At 39.0% G+C, this 17227-nt stretch overlaps 2 protein-coding genes and 1 non-coding gene across 3 annotated transcripts in view; 1 reads left to right on the forward strand and 2 right to left on the reverse strand.

The window, feature by feature from the left end:
- Positions 1-412: 412 nt before the first annotated feature.
- Positions 413-17227, forward strand: part of LOC103512957 (UDP-glucose:glycoprotein glucosyltransferase 1-like) — a gene marked incomplete at both ends in the record, with an annotated part of 26217 nt that continues 9402 nt past the window's right edge. The window contains 12 exon segments of the mRNA XM_026826281.1: positions 413-613; positions 1245-1458; positions 1775-1992; positions 3679-3928; positions 4216-4448; positions 4814-5008; positions 5507-5582; positions 5740-5871; positions 6034-6100; positions 6180-6393; positions 13099-13280; positions 13982-14195. Coding sequence (XP_026682082.1) covers positions 413-613; positions 1245-1458; positions 1775-1992; positions 3679-3928; positions 4216-4448; positions 4814-5008; positions 5507-5582; positions 5740-5871; positions 6034-6100; positions 6180-6393; positions 13099-13280; positions 13982-14195 — 2196 coding nt within the window.
- Positions 7131-7203, reverse strand: Trnat-ugu. Its single transcript has one exon. It is a non-coding gene; the product is annotated as a tRNA-Thr (tRNA).
- LOC113468947 lies at positions 14607-16349 on the reverse strand. Its single transcript, XM_026826284.1, has 3 exons — positions 16144-16349; positions 15010-15151; positions 14607-14729 (listed from the first exon to the last, which is right to left on the reverse strand). Exons 1-3 carry the CDS (start codon positions 16281-16283, stop codon positions 14622-14624), a joined length of 390 nt encoding a protein of 129 aa, XP_026682085.1. The 5' UTR covers positions 16284-16349; the 3' UTR covers positions 14607-14621.

Consider the following 17227-nt stretch of genomic DNA (forward strand, 5'->3'; position numbering starts at 1 on the left):
TCCTTGATTAAAGTAGCTACTCAATTGTTCTCACGAGGTTGAGTGCACCCGGATATTCAATCATGGAGCCAATAAAACTTCGACCCGCTAGGAATCGAACCTAGGACCTGTGGCGTATAAGCAATGGTGTAGCGGTCCAGACGCTCGCGTGGTAATCAAGGGGGCATGGGTTCAATCCCAGCTGAAGTACGGAATTTTATCTTCAACATTGTTTGAGAATTAACCACATAATAATGAAGCTCTAAGGGTTAGGTGGTAGAGAATGCCTCTGGCGTTATCCTCGTCTAGTGGTTACCTTCCACTCAAGGGTCTGTTATAATGCTAGTAGGTATTCATTCTGCTGGATTAAAGAGACTCTTCAGTCCGATTCGTGCAGTACCTATAAATAAGCACTATTATTTTTTAATTTCTCCTCAGGGAACTTTACCCGGATCAGAAGGCCAGCCTGTCCAAGTTCCGCAACCACTTGCTGGAGAGTACCAACGAGATGGCTCCCCTCAAAGTATGGCAGTTCCAGGATTTGAGTCAGCAAGCAGCCCAGAGAATACTGGATGCCCCTGTAGAAGATCAGCTCCATACTCTCATACATATTGCTCAGAACTTCCCTGTACAGGTACGAGTATGTTAACTAGAGCTGAACTGGGAAAAAACTCAGGATAGAATATACCTTGTTTATCCTGCTGGGATAGGACTGAAAAGACCCTTTACCCCCGCAGTATAACCCAGGTCTCATGTATTTTCAACTCCTCCTGTTGCTGTTGGACCAGGAGACCTCCGAATGAATCTATCCATCAAAAAATTGACTTTGAAAAATAGGAGAAGGAAAGTTGAGTACGTATTACTTATTAGTTTTGTGAACTGTAGAATTTGGCAACAAGCTACCCGCCTACCTGTATTACTAACACTCAGCCTAAATGGGGTCGGGAAAAGCCAGCAACATGTGATTGCCCAGATGGTCATATTATATTTAGATATCAACCACGCCCAACGTTGCTTAGTTTCAGTGAACCCTTGGGAACTGCTCATTTAATGTACTATTGTCACTGATTTTTTTTTTTTTAGAAACGCTAACCCTATTTAAGTAGGAAAAGGTTAGGAAGAAAAGTGTTTCACCGCTTTTTTTTTATTTCGTAGCAATGAAACAACTGCTACATCAGACGCCTGTGGTCTGTGTCGTAGCATGCTCTTCCCATAGTATGCCTCTCATCAGATTATAATCAAATATTCTTCGCATATTTCCACAGGCACGTTCGCTAGTCAGTGTCAAAGTAACTCCGGAATTCCGGGCGGAGTTAAAACACAATCAAGATCTCTACATGAACACTCTATCACTAGGGGTGTCTGAAGGTGCTATGTATGTGAACGGACTGTACTTTGATGTAGACCTGATAGATATGGCTAAGCTGTTGGAAACTGTGCGCCATGAGTTGAGTGTCATGCAAGGACTGTATTCCATAGGTAAGTGATCCTGTCTTCTCTTCGATTTCGTGACGATAAGACTTCCGATGTTAAAGTTCCTCCTATCAGACCTCTTAAAAAAAAAAAGGAATTCTTAATCGTGTTAAGCATACTTAAATGCTCGTCACAAATATCGCTCCCCGAGTATAACACCTGATTAAATTTTATGACTTGACTTGGACTCGAACCACCAACCTCCAGATCCAAAGTCCAACGCGTTAACCACTGCATCACTAAGGTTGCTGAAAAAATAAAAAATCAATGTATCTACAACTTTTTAAAGATTTAATCAACACCCGCTGTTTATCTTTCTCAGGTATCACGGATGATGCTCTTCAAAAGCTCCTGTGTTTAGACCTCTCGCCCTCGTCTAAAACAGAATATGGGCTGGATATCCGAGACTCCGCCGTACAGTGGATTAACGATATAGAACAGGATAAGAAGTATTCTCGATGGTCTTACAGTTTGATGGATTTGCTGAGACCTACTTTCCCCGGGATGTTGAGGAATATCAAACGAAATTTGTACTCTCTGGTAAGAAAAGGAAAGGTATTTCAGTAGTTAGGTCAGAAAGATGTGTGGTAGTGTCAAAAACGATAATTATTTACCACTGTAAGTATTTTCTGCGTTTTAAATTACCTTTCTTACTACAAGAATGCATGGAGAACAAAGGTGGCAGCCATAAGTAAAAAATGATATCTACCGCTTAGATAAACATATTTATTTTTTTGTTTCAGATTTCACCATTACAAATCATGAAGTACAAAACCTCCCTTGTGTTCATATGTTTCTTGTTGCCATACATTGGTTTGTGCAAGAAAAAGTCAAAATCTGTGAGCACAATCATTGATGCTAAATGGCATCTCACACCCATTGCACTGGAAATCAGTGAATATCTTGCTGAAGATGATCCAAGCTTGTTTTGGCGCTATGTTGACTACATCAATGCTTTACAGCCAGCTCTTATAGATTCAGGTATTGTTATTTACAAATTTGGTACTTGTGTAGAAGTCACGTCCGTGGAATATTGCTACCAAAGGAACTGGCACAAACGAGCAGTGACTAATGTTATTATAGGGTTAGGTTAAACACAAGAAGGAGTTTTCACAATTAGAGCAGTGATTAGTGTTATTATAGGGTTAGGTTAAATACAAACCAAAGGAACTGGCACAAACGAGCAGTGACTAATGTTATTATAGGGTTAGGTTAAACACAAATCCGTGGAATATTGCTACCAAAGGAACTGGCACAAACAAGCAGTGACTAGTGTTATTATAGATTATAGGGTTAGGTTAAACACAAGAAGGAGTTTTCACAATTAGAGCAGTGATTAGTGTTATTATAGGGTTAGGTTAAATACAAAAGGAGCTTTTTTTCCACGGACATGACTTCTGATAAATTACCACAAATTTACTCAAGTTGTGCACTTGAGTCTATAAAAAAAGGGTGTTTTCAATGCCCACCCAGGGCAGACTTTATCCTTGCCTGTCTTACTCCCCCCCTTTGATTTTTGGATGATAAGACCTTAGCAGTTGCTGTTCCTTGATTAAACCTATTAAAAAGAGTAAGAAAAGTCAATAAAATTAGTGTTTTTAAAAGTGTATAAAAATACTAGCAATGTTCAACATTCCAATATGAGACAGCCCTTCCTTTTCTCTAATATCAAAGTCTTTGTCACTTATCCTCAATTTTTTCTTGATTTCAGGCACAGTAGTTAACTTAACCATCCCTGTTACTCCAGGCAATATTCTACGAGTAATAATCAATTTCTGCTCTATTAGGTTAAGCACATCAACTGGACCGTAGCACAGGAGAGCGCGGTGGACTCGTCATTTTTCTGGGGTTATCTAATTACTCAAGTACCTGGAGGCTTTTTCGCGTCAAGATATCCTGCAAATCGGTAAGTTCAGGTCCAAAGGAACTGGCACAAACGAGCAGTGACTAGTGTTATTATAGGGTTAGGTTAAACACAAGAAGGAGTTTTCACAATTAGAGCAGTGATTAGTGTTATTATAGGGTTAGGTTAAATAGTTTAGACTTTGTTTAGAGTCTAAGAAAAAAAATAATTTACAAGAGTAAGAAAAAAAAAATATATTTATTGGACGGCTTCGCGGACCACCAGTTGGGAACCACTGGTTTAGACTGAAGGAGTAAAGGGACTTTTCAGTCCTATGCTGGCAGGATAAACAAGGTATATTCTATTCTACCTCTCTTTCACAGGTGATCATTTGTGACCCGTCCAAAAAAGAGTCCATTCCTCTGCTCAAGCTCATTGAATCATTCTACGTTCACTCCGCTCCCTTACGAATTGGTCTTGTGTTCAATATAAACCCTAGTGACGAAGTAACTGGACTGCAGGATGCAGGAGTAGCCATGTTGAATGTGTTCAATTATATAGGCGAGATCAAGAAACCCCACGAAGCTTTAGCCACGGACATGACTTCTGAAAAATTACCACAAATTTACTCAAGTTGTGCACTTCAGTCTATAAAAAAAAGGGTGTTTTCAATGCCCACCCAGGGCAGACTTTATCCTTTCCTGTCTTACTCCCCCCTTTGATTTTGGGATGATAAGACCTTAGCAGTTGCTGTTCCTTCATTAAACCCATTAAAAAGAGTAAGAAAAGCCAATAAAATTAGTGTTCTTAAAAGTGTATAAAAATACTAGCAATGTTTAACATTCCAATATGAGACAGCCCTTCCTTTTCTCTAATATCAAAGTCTTTGTCACTTATCCTCAATTTTTTCTTGATTTCAGGCACAGACAAAGACCGATATGAGCGTGCCCTAGGCGAGGCTAGCAGAATCCTGTCCAATTCTCAGCTCAACCTGCTCAAACTGTCTCTTGCAATGCATTCTGATTCCCCGCGGGTAGAAATGTACAATCAGATAGCTCTACAGCGGGGTGTCAAATGTCCTGTAGCACTGGACGTAGGTGATGCACTACTGTGTACACTGGACTCTCTGGAAAACACAATTAATAGCTATTTGGTGAGAATTTTTATTATCTACATGTTTTTCATATCACTGGATTATTTGAGTTTCCTGGACAGAAATCTAAGGTCCTGAGGAATACATTTTACAACCAATATGAAAGCAGTTTTAAAAGGCAATTTTATAAATTTATAAAAGGAGTTCACAAATGTTTTGCTTAAAGCTGAATTCCTCTTCTAAATTTTATTCATTTTCTTTGTCCTGGGCAGAAATCTAAGGTCCCGAGGAATACATTTTACAACCAATATGAAAGCAGTTTAAAAAGGCAATTTTATAAATTTATAAAAGGAGTTCACAAATGTTTTGCTTAAAGCTGAATTCCTCTTCTAAATTTTATTCATTTTCTTTCTTTCCATTTCCAGAAGAAGGACAAATCATCTCTTGTTCGCATGGACACGTTTCGTATTGATCACCAATATCCTGGCTGTGATAATTCCTCACTCACTCTCATTCTGTACGGGGAGCTGGGCACACCTGAGTTTGCACAATTCCATGCTGTGCTCGAGAAATATGCCAAACGGAAAGAGATTAACTACATTGTGCGCCACTTTGTTAAGGTAAGTAACTTTTTTGGGAAAGTATTACCTCTTTTTTACTTCCCTTATTTGTTATTTTATTTTTCAAAGCCTTTTTAAAGTGGCAGGATTCTCCCAAAGGAGCTCTTCTACCCAACTATGTACTGGTTTTATTGGAATAGAATGAAGAAGAAAAAGAAGGAGAGAGAGAGAAAGAGAGAGAGAAAGAGAAAGAAAGAGAAAGAGAGAGAAAGAGAGAGAAAGAGAGAGAGAAAGAGGGAGAGAAAGAGAGAGAGAAAGAGAGAGAGAGAAAGAGAGAGAGAGAAAGAGAGAGAGAAAGAGAGAGAGAGAGAGAGAGAGAGAGAGAGAGAGAGACCCCACCAACCTATAGTTGGTTTGGAAGGAAGCCCTTGCCTAGTAAGTCTTAGGTCATCGGTTTGATCAAAGACTGGGTTTCTGCTATCCTGCATTCATTCCCTCTCTGATAAGGATGATAAGATCTTCAAGAGAGAATAAAAAAAATTGATCTTTTTTTTTCAGGAGAGACAACCACGGAAGGTTCGTCTGTCAGGTTACGGTGTAGAGTTACAAATGAAGAGTACCGAATACAAAGGCCGTTGGTATAAATGGTACCTATTTCTGGCAAAGTTGACATCAATAAGTTATATTAGCGTCAAAGTTCCGAGATGTCCAGTTTTGGCACCGTTTTATATATATATATGTCCCCTTTTGGATCTGGGCTACTCATTTTCAATGTAATTTCTCCTCATCAGATGTATGCCAAAGAGCCAAAGTGAAGCCACAGGAAGATGTCTCCGTCGAGGATGTAATCAATGCATTTGCTAAGGAATATAGTTCAGTCGATGTGGATGAAATATTTGGCCCTGACTATTTCATTAATAATTGTAAATTACTACATAATTATTGTAAATGAACTCCCCATCCGTGGCACAAGCTCTGCCTTTTACGGCTGGGTATACCATTCATATGAATTTTGTATGTTCTGATGTTGTTATTTTGTATGTTGTATTCATTGAGGACATTCATTTTTTTCTCTTGTCCCGCAGGTATTACAGATGATGGTATCCCTTCAAAAGCTGATGTGTTTGGACCTCTCGCCCTCTTACGAATTGTGTATGTTTAGATGTTGTTATGTTGTAAAAATAATAAATGGAAAGTGGAAACTTGGTAATAATCATAATCTTTTTTGCTAACTAAATTTCAATGTAATTTCTCCTCATCAGGTGTACGCCAAAGTGAAGCCCCAGGAAGATGTATCGCCCGAGGATGTGATCAATGCGTTTGCCAAGGAATATAGTTCAGTCAATGTGGACGAAATATTTGGCCTCGACTGTGATTATAATACGGGCAGACAGCTGTCACGCGAGTTTATTGCTAGGACTGGGCTCGTGCGAAAGACGCCGCAGGTAAAATTGTCATTATTAGTTTTTTTTTGTTTGTTTATTTTATTTCAATTCATTTATTTATTTCATAAATCAAGCTTGCTGGGAGTATTATGTTAAGGCGGTCTCTTCTTGATCCCTTGTGTGCCGCGTCCATTTTTGCTAAGGACAATTTCCCTGCTCACATCTTGGTAACTTTACGTAAGGGAAACGCCCTTAGCGTATAGAACGTTTCATTGCCGAGTACGTCCGAATATTTGAGTCCGTCCGACGTTTGAAAATCTTGCCAGCTCCCCTTGTGTAGTAACTCGAACCCAAGACCTTTGGATATGGATTCGGTCCATGGTGATGTGCATAGGATGGTGACAGCACTGGCCGAAGTCTGACCTGCTACCTGGAGAAGAAAAAGTAGAGAAAAGGGTCTCGGTTATTCAAAGAGATGAGACTGGGGTAATACTTTGAAAGTGCCCGTGACCTGTTGGGAAAGTAATGAAGAGATGAGACTGGGGTGGTAGTGGTACTGTGAAAGTGCCCGTGACCTGTTGAGAAAGTAATAAAGAAATAAGAGACTGGGATAATACTTTGAAAGTGCCCGTGACCTGTTGGGAAAGTAATAAAGAGATGAGATTTTTTTTAAAAGAGGTTTGATAGAGGGAACTGTAACTGCTAAGGTTTTATCGTCCCGAAATCGAAGAGAGAAGGAAGACAGGACAGGAGAAAGTCAGCCGTTCCGGAAACGAACATTATCCCAGGATAAAATCCGCCCCGAACGGGAATCGAACCCGCGGCCTAGTGCTTACAAGGCAGTCACACTACCAACTGAGCTAACTAGGCCGTCTAAATAGGAGAGGAAAGAAATTTTAACTGTGTTAAATAGGAGAGAGAAAAAATAGCTGATAGAAGGCTTATTTGACTTACCTGAAGACACACTCGGCTTACATCGAGAGCCAAATGTCGGCCACAATACTCGGGTAGTGTCCCGAGGAACATGAGCTCATACAGGGTGGTCGTAGAGTACTTGCCGAACATGTCCACTTTACCATCCACCTGTGAATCACCCGGTATATGTTCAGTGGAAAATGATTTTAATTAAATTTTGGCAAAAACGTTCAACAGATAATAATCGGAACTTGTCGATTGAATTTTTCGCCCGTTGGAAATTATGCCCTTTTACCACAGTTAACATTGACCACAGTTATTGTGGTAACGTACTGTTGGATTAAAGGTACCCTTTAGTCCTGTTCAATGTATCTATAACTTTTTAAAGATTTAATCAACACCCGCTGTTTATCTTTCTCAGGTATCACGGATGATGCCCTTCAAAAGCTCCTGTGCTTGGATCTCTCACCCTCGTCTAAAACAGAATACGGGCTGGATATCCGAGACTCCGCCGTACAATGGATTAACGATATAGAACAGGATAAGAAATTTAACTAGAGCTGAACTGGGAAAAAACTCAGGATAGAATATACCTTGTTTATCCTGCTGGGATAGGACTGAAAAGACCCTTTACCCCCGCAGTATAACCCAGGTCTCATGTATTTTCAACTCCTCCTGTTGCTGTTGGACCAGGAGACCTCCGAATGAATCTATCCATCAAAAAATTGACTTTGAAAAATAGGAGAAGGAAAGTTGAGTACGTATTACTTATTAGTTTTGTGAACTGTAGAATTTGGCAACAAGCTACCCGCCTACCTGTATTACTAACACTCAGCCTAAATGGGGTCGGGAAACTAACTAGAGCTGAACTGGGGAAAAAACTCAGGATAGAATATACCTTGTTTATCCTGCTGGGAAAGGACTGAAAAGACCCTTTACCCCAGCAGTTCAACCCAGGTCTCATGTATTTTGACCTCCTCCTATTGCTGTTAGACCAGGAGACCTTCGAATGAATCTATCCATCAAAAAATTGACTTTGAAAAATAGGAGAAGGAAAGTTGAGTACCTATTATTAGTTTTGTGAACTGTAGAATTTGGCAACAAGCTACCCGCCTACCTGTATTACTAACACTCAGCCTAAATGGGGTCGGGAAAAGCCAGCAACATGTGATTGCCCAGATGGTCATATTATATTCAGATATCAACCACGCCCAACGTTGCTTCGTTTCAGTGAACCCTTGGAAACTGCTCATTTAATGTACTATCGTCACTGACTTTTTTTTTTTAGAAACGCCAACCCTATTTAAGTAGGAAAAGGTTAGGAGGAAAAGTGTTTCACCGCTTTTTTTTATTTCGTAGCAATGAAACAACTGCTACATCAGACGCCTGTGGTCTGTGTCGTAGCATGCTCTTCCCATAGTATGCCTCTCTAGATATCAACCACGCCCAACGTTGCTTAGTTTCAGTGAACCCTTGGGAACTGCTCATTTAATGTACTATTGTCACTGATTTTTTTTTTTTTAGAAACGCTAACCCTATTTAAGTAGGAAAAGGTTAGGAAGAAAAGTGTTTCACCGCTTTTTTTTTATTTCGTAGCAATGAAACAACTGCTACATCAGACGCCTGTGGTCTGTGTCGTAGCATGCTCTTCCCATAGTATGCCTCTCATCAGATTATAATCAAATATTCTTCGCATATTTCCACAGGCACGTTCGCTAGTCAGTGTCAAAGTAACTCCGGAATTCCGGGCGGAGTTAAAACACAATCAAGATCTCTACATGAACACTCTATCACTAGGGGTGTCTGAAGGTGCTATGTATGTGAACGGACTGTACTTTGATGTAGACCTGATAGATATGGCTAAGCTGTTGGAAACTGTGCGCCATGAGTTGATAATGTTCAGTGGAAAATGATTTTAATTAAATTTGGCAAAAACGTTCAACAGATAATAATCGGAACTTGTCGATTGAATTTTTCGCCCGCTGGAAATTATGCCCTTTTACCACAGTTAACATTGACCACAGTTATTGTGGTAACGTACTGTTGGATTAAAGGTACCCTTTAGTCCTGTAGGAATTCTTAATTGTGTTAAGCATACTTAAATGCTCGTCACAAATATCGCTCCCCGAGTATAACACCTGATTAAATTTTTCTTCGATTTCGTGACGATAAGACTTCCGATGTTAAAGTTCCTCCTATCAGATCTCTTGAAAAAAAAAGGAATTCTTAATTGTGTTAAGCATACTTAAATGCTCGTCACAAATATCGCTCCCCGAGTATAACACCTGATTAAATTTTATGACTTGACTTGGACTCGAACCACCAACCTCCAGATCCAAAGTCCAACGCGTTAACCACTGCATCACTAAGGTTGCTGGAAAAATAAAAAATCAATGTATCTACAACTTTTTAAAGATTTAATCAACACCCGCTGTTTATCTTTCTCAGGTATCACGGATGATGCTCTTCAAAAGCTCCTGTGTTTAGACCTCTCGCCCTCGTCTAAAACAGAATATGGGCTGGATATCCGAGACTCCGCCGTACAGTGGATTAACGATATAGAACAGGATAAGAAGTATTCTCGATGGTCTTACAGTTTGATGGATTTGCTGAGACCTACTTTCCCCGGGATGTTGAGGAATATCAAACGAAATTTGTACTCTCTGGTAAGAAAAGGAAAGGTATTTCAGTAGTTAGGTCAGAAAGATGTGTTTTCCTAGGACCTCAGGAGGATTATAGAATGAGAGAAGGACTAAGAGACCCTAGCTAAAAAAAAAAAGGGGGCAGGGAACAACAAATTTACGACTTGTGCGACTGTCCGCGAGCTGCGAGCTACCAGAAAACCTCTCGCGAGCTACGGTAGCTTGCCATAGACGGGTTTGCAATCCCCTCTATTTTCTATGTTGTGGACGTGCACTTGGACTGTAATCCATGTCTACTTTTTTCTCAATTTAAACAGGTCTTATTGTTTTTCTTTAAAAAAATGTTGTATGTGATTTACTACCAATCAAATATGTTTAGACTTATAATCTGCAATTAAAAAAATGAAACTTTTTTTAATGGACTTTTTTTCGTTTGTGAGGACATGAATCAAATGGACGAGAAATTATTGCCCCGAATTTCCATTGAAAAAAAACAACCAATTTTGAAAACTTTCAAACACAAATATTTCATTTGGTTATCTGCAGTTGTACCTAACACGCTGACATTGAAAGTTGGGCACCTAAAAGTGGTAGGTATACATTTTTTTTAATTTTTTGTACCTACATTGCTTAAAAATACTTACAAGTTACACAAATAAATATCACAGTAGATTCTCTACTTTAAAAACGTCACTCTTAAAAGCAACGTGAAAAAATTGAAAATTGGAGGGGGAAAATTATCAGAATATTTTGAGCTCAAACTCTGTATTTTGAAGTATGTAGTTTTTATTGCCGAAAACTGTCGATTTATATTGTGCCAAAATATTGTTTTTACAACTAGGTATGTGGATATAGTCAACTTGATAACTTATACTAATACGTTATACGCAGCTCTCAAAGCGAAGCGGTTTTTATTATCAGAATCAAAATATGGGGGGAAAATTATCAGAATATTTTGAGCTCAAACTCTGTATTTCGAAGTATGTAGTTTTTATTGCCGAAAACTGTCGATTTATATTGTGCCGAAATATTGTTTTTACAACTATGTGGATATAGTCAACTTGATAACTTATACTAATACGTTATACGCAGCTCTCAAAGCGAAGCGGTTTTTATTATCAGAATCAAAATGGACTTAACACCATACATTATTTTGTAGAGACGTTATCTAATTATATCGCAATGTTAAGTACATGTGATACTTGAGTACTTGGACCAGGGGAGAACATAGAGGGGAAATCAATTTGATAAACAGCCTAAAGTTTTAAGAGATTGAAAAATTAATAATAATTTAATAATAGTGCTTATTTATACTGCTCGAATAGGATTGAAAAGTCCCTTTACTCCAGCAGTAGGCTACTGTGGTCAAGTTCTCAAATCATATTGAGGATAAAATTCCATGCCTCGGCTGGGATTAAACCCACGCCCTCCTGATTACCAGGCGAGCGTCTTGAGCACTAAACCACCGAGGCAGGTTAGTATAATAATTATGTATAATCATTTGGAAATTGGATATATTCATTTTAAAACGGAAAATTTCTTGAAAGAAGCTTGATAATATTTTTTATTGCAAATATCAAGTTTCTTGATGTTAGAAGCCTATCCTTTTAAACTGTTAAGAATATTAGAGGAATCTCAACTATTATTTGTTAGGTTTATATTAGACATCCTATGTATTAACATTATTCTTACCGTTTTTATTATTATTTACCTAGTATCCAATAATAATAATAAAAACGGTAAGAATAATCTCAACTATCGCTCACATTACGATTACGACCGGCATTGCTCGTAATGTGCGTACACAGAGATTTACTGTGGATTCGTATTGATTCTTTTTTTTTTCGTAGAACTTAAAGACAATTTATAGGTATCAAGTTTCTTGATGTTAGAAGAAGCCCATCCTTTTAAACTGTCAAGAGTATTAGAGGAATCTCAACTATTGCTCACATTACGATTACGAGTGGTATTGCTCGTAATGTGCGTACACAGAGATTTACTGTGGATTCGTATTGATTCTTTTTTTTTTCGTAGAACTTAAAGACAATTTATAGGTACGTAGATGATAATTTATAGGTACCGCTTGGAATTTCTAGGTGATTTAAAGCTATCGCGTAGGATTTATAGGTATAGTGGAAACTACCTATAAATCCAATTTTCTCGTTAGAGCTTTAGGTTTAGGTACATACATAGTTCTTCTTAGCCTATTAGCATACGGACTATAATACAGGATGTATCACAAAGCTACAACACCCTGTACAGTATAGGAAAGTATTTCTTTTTTATATAACTGCTAGGTCTCCAGTGTTTTTTTCTTATCTAAAGCCGCGTAGGATTTGTAGGTAGTGGAAACTACCTTTAAATCCAATTTTCTCGTTAGAACTTTAGGTTTAGGTACATACATAGTTCCTCTTAGCCTAATAGCATACGGACTACAATACAGGATGTATTACAAAGCTACAACACCCTGTACAGTATAGGAAAATATTTCTTTTTTATAACTGCTAGGTCTCCAGTGTTTTTTTCTTATCTAAAGTCAATATACAAGACATTAACCCCTAAGGTGTCGTATTCAAATTATCTCGATACGATATCACATCACAGGTTGGATAAATTATTCCAATTACAAGTTAACCCATTGTGTACAGATGAAATACTAACTTTCCCAAAATAGAATAGAATAGAATATACCTTGTTTATACTACCAGCATAGGACTGAAAAGTCCCTTTACTCTCGCAGTCTAAACAAGGTCTTATATATTTGATTGGTAATAACATTACATTTTATGGAACAATAATCACCTGTTTAAATTAAAAAATAAAAAAATAGCACAATCGATAGGTATGTAGGTAACTCTATGGGTGACGGGTGGTCTTTTTTTTACGTACCTACATAATTATAAATCCCAATTTCTATCTCTCTTCAGATCTTTTTTCTTCATCTCATTTTTCTCATCTCTTTTGCCCTTTCTTCTTCTTCTTCTTCTTCTTCTTCCTCTTCCATTTCTCATTCTCCTCCTCCTCCTTTTTCTTCTCAGCCTTCTCTATTCTTAAATTTATTTTTTATTTTTTTATTATTTTTTTGTGACAACTAATATTCTCTTTTACTTTTTAGTATATTCTACTCTATCACTCTTAATCTGTTTTCTTTTTAACCCCTTCTATCCTTATTACTATTTTAATCTGTTTTCTTTTTTAACCCTTTCAGGTCCTGATGAACGGCATCCCCCTGCCCGAAACTTCCCTCACGGCGGAAGACTTTGAAGAGGCGATCCTGACCGAAATCATCCGACAAACGCCGAAGTTCCAGAAGGCCGTCTACAAGGGAGAACTGACAGACAGTATGGACGTGGCTGAGTATGTGATGACACGGCCTAATGTTATGCCCAGGTAAAATATGAACCTTGTTGACTGGAGACTATAAGTGCTCAATATGAACCCTGTTAACTGGGTTATAAGTGCGAAATATGAACCTTGTTGACTGGACTACAAGTGTTCAATATGAACCCTATTGACTGGACTATAAGTGCTAAATATGAATCCTGTTGACTGGACTAGAAGTGTTCAATATGAACCTTATTGACTTGACTATAAGACTGATAGTATGGTAAACCAGAGTTTTTCATAACTTTTGTGGATATCACAGCATTATTAAATGCTTCCTTTGCAATCAATTTCCATATTTCAATAATCTTTTTACACTGGTAATGCCGTCACTGGTCGCTACTCGATTAAAGGAGCTACTCAGTTGTCTTTACGAGGCTCAGTGCACTCCGAACTCCAAGCACAGAGCCGGAAAAATTTGGACCCCACCGGGAATCGAACCCGGAACCTACGGCGTGGAAGCCTAGTGTGATACCCACTCGGCTACGAAGGTTGCTTTTCTAGGGAAAATATGAACCCTATTGACTGGACTATTATTATTTTATAGGCACCCAAATCAAAGAGAAAAGGAGGACTGGTTAGGAGAAAACCAGCCGTTCCGAGAACGCATATTATCCGTTAAGGATAAAATACACCCCCGGGCGGGGATCGAACCTGCGTATCTAACACCTACACAAGTAAAAATCATTCTTTTTCTTTCATTTCAGACTCAACGAACGTGTACTGAACAAGGACCGGTCTACGTTCATCGACCTTACTCTGCCACCTAGCGATGAAATGCTCAACTTAGTCCAATATGTTCATGCAGGCAAGAAGTCCAAAGCAGACAGTGACACCCTGTATATGATTACCCATTGGGTTGTAGTGGATTTGAACTCGACAGACGGTCGACAATTGTTGGATAGCACGGTGGAATATTTGGTAAGTACTTCGGGTTATTTGGTTTATGATGAACTTACATTGCCTAAAACATGTCCACTAAACTTTTGCCATTCCTCCAAAAGCAGTGCACACACTCATACGTCCCGAATACCTTCTGTCTCGAGTAGGTTGTTTCATAAAAATAATCTTGGCCAGCCTAGTTAGCTTGGTTGGTAGCGTGTCTGCCTTGTAAGCGCTAGGCCGTGGGTTCGATTCCCGCCCTCGGCGGATTTTATCCCGAATGGATAATGTTCGTTCTTGGAACGGCTGGCTTTCTCCTATCCTGTCTTCCTTCTCTCTTCGATTTCGGGACGATAAGACCTGGTACCCTTTAGTCCTGTTTGAGCCGTACAAATGAGCACTAATAAATTATCAAGTGTGCCGGGAAGCGGGCGAACTTCTAGAGTTTTGAAGTGGCTCCCGGCCTTACCATATTACCTGGATCATGAAATCCATCACACCCAAAGATTCGGGTTGTTTGAAAGATGCCGCAATCTCATCAAATGCTCCCTGTTCTCCAGGTTTTGGCTTTTCCTGAAATAATAATACGTATAGGTACATAATAAAAAAAAACTGCCTCGGCACCGCTTTCGCATGACTGCAAGGAATATTCTTTTACATTCACTACCTATCTGGGAACGAAAAAAGTCAGAAAATTTCTGCCCCGACCGGGATTTGAACCCAGTACCTTGGATTTGCGAGCCAGTGCTCCAAACCACTCGGCCACAGAGGTGAGCTGAATGAGAAAAAGTCAAGTTTTTTTTTTCGACAATATAACACAGATATGAATTCTAGTTTTTCCTCCTGGACCCACCTGCATTTTACAGAAGGCCACAGTGACAATTTTCCCGCTTGCTTTCTCTCGCGCTATCACAGATACGCCATCTTCGAATGTTTTGCGGCACAGTTTTTCCTCTTCCTCAACAGCTAGAGGATTTTTCGACATGCCAAGTACCCTGCGAAGAGAAATTGAAAAATATCAAGTTAAAGATTTTAAAATGAATAAGGTTCTTTCTTTGAACAGCTGGCTTGTCCTATCCTGATTCCTGTCCTCCTTTATTTGGCAATTGGCATCACAACTTTCATCCCCGAAAGATGGATCAATCTTTTGATTTCGGGACTATCAAGTTAAAGATTTTAAAATGAATAAGGTTCTTTCTTTGAACAGCTGGCTTATCCTATCCTGATTCCTGTCCTCCTTTATTTGGCAATTGGCATCACAACTTTCATCCCCGAAAGATGGATCAATCTTTTGATTTCGGGACAATAAGATCTCTGTTGCTATCAAACCTATAAAAGTTCCCTCTATCAAACCTATAAAAAACGGATGAGGTTCGTTCCGGGAACGGCTAGATTCTCCTATCCTGTACACAATAAGATCTCTGTTGCTATCAAACCTATAAAAGTTCCCTCTATCAAACCTATAAAAGTTCCCTCTATCAAACCTATAAAAGTTCCCTCTATCAAAACTATAAAAGTTCGTTCTATCAAACCTATAAAAGTCCCCTCTACCAAACCTATAAAAGTTCCCTCAAACCTATAAAAGTTCCCTCTATCAAACCTATAAAAGTTCCCTCTATCAAACCTATAAAAGTTCCCTCTATCAAACCTATAAAAAACGGATGAGGTTCGTTCCGGGAACGGCTAGATTCTCCTATCCTGTAATCTTTCTCTCTTCGATTTCGGTACGATAAGACCTCTGTTTTCACAGTTCCCTCTATCTAAGGTCAAACTTTCTTGACTTGGCGGGGCGGAGCGCTACCGCGCTCCTTAATCAACTAATCTGTTTTAAAAGTCTGATAAACACGCTACGATTTTTCTTACAAGCAGATCGAACGAAAGGAACTCGAATTTTATGCTATTTTACTTGTTGAATTCTATTCTATTGTCAATTGTATTCTATTTTATTGTCAGTTCTATTTTATTTTATTTTCAATTCTATTCTTACTTGTGGACGGCTTCATGGGGGAAGAAAGATTCTCGCAGTACGGCCAAACTTTCCTCCAAATATTCAGCTGTCATGAGAGAGAACTCGAAATCTTTGGCATTGTCCAGATGGGTGGCGTCAATCGTGTAGGGTGTGGACATGGCTTGGATAGTAGAACTTTTCAAGTCAAGGAGGGCGGGCGATAATCTGCAATTAAAAAAATGAAACTTTTTTTTAATCGACTTTTTTTTCTTTTGTGAGGACATGAATCAAATGGACGAGAAATTATTGCCCCGAATTTCCATTGAAAAAAACAACCAATTTTGAAAACACAAATATTTCATTTGGTTATCTGCAGTTGTACCTAACACGCTGGCATTGAAAGTTGGGCACAGCCAGCCTAGTTAGCTTAGTTGGTAGTGCGTCTGCCTTAAGCGCTAGGCCGCGGGTTCGATTCCCGCCCGGGGCGGATTTTATCCTGATGGGATAATGTTCGTTCTCGGAACGGCGTACTAAAACCTGACCATCAATTTTTTTGTTGAATACATTACTTTCCTTATTAGGTATACTCGTAGGTTAAGGAAAGTAAAAATCCTACCTTGTGTACCAGGCTCAAGATCTAATTTCAGTTCCTTTTGGTTTCAGTGCCATCAAGCTAGAGCCGGCGAACACCACCGAGCCAATATTCGACATTCAAGTCATTGTAGATCCTGTGTCCAGAGCAGCCCAGAAGATAGGACCTATCGAAGAGAGAAGAAAGACAGGATAGGAGAAAGTCAGCCGTTCCGAGAACGAACCTTATCTTACTTCTCTAGGAGAGTCAATCTGTCAAGTAGGAACATATTAGTATAGGTAAAAGAACAACGTCTTCTAGTCAAGTGAAGACGTTGTTCTTTTACGTATACTAATACTGCCCTGCTAAAAAAGAGGGCAGTAAGTCCAAAATTTGACATTTTGAGTTATATATCTATACCCACGTATTTTTATGCGGATTAGATTCTAAATACAGTAGAACCTCGATTATATCAACTAACTAGCTGAATTCCGTCGCTTCGCTCCGGAATCCCGCTAGTTCATCCCGAGGCATGGCCAAACTTGTGGAAAA

The sequence above is a fragment of the Diaphorina citri genome, unplaced genomic scaffold (genome assembly GCF_000475195.1).
Source record: "Diaphorina citri unplaced genomic scaffold, Diaci psyllid genome assembly version 1.1 scaffold904, whole genome shotgun sequence".
NCBI lineage: Eukaryota > Metazoa > Arthropoda > Insecta > Hemiptera > Psyllidae > Diaphorina > Diaphorina citri.

Excerpts from the sequence above, each read along its gene's own strand:
- LOC113468947 (XM_026826284.1), bottom strand. The coding sequence starts at position 16,283 with ATGTCCACACCCTACACGATTGACGCCACCCATCTGGACAATGCCAAA. Across the intron at positions 15,152-16,143 it reads CCCCATGAAGCCGTCCACAA|GGTACTTGGCATGTCGAAAA; the intron begins GTAAGAATAGAA and ends TTCTCTTCGCAG. Across the intron at positions 14,730-15,009 it reads TGGCCTTCTGTAAAATGCAG|GAAAAGCCAAAACCTGGAGA; the intron begins GTGGGTCCAGGA and ends TTATTATTTCAG.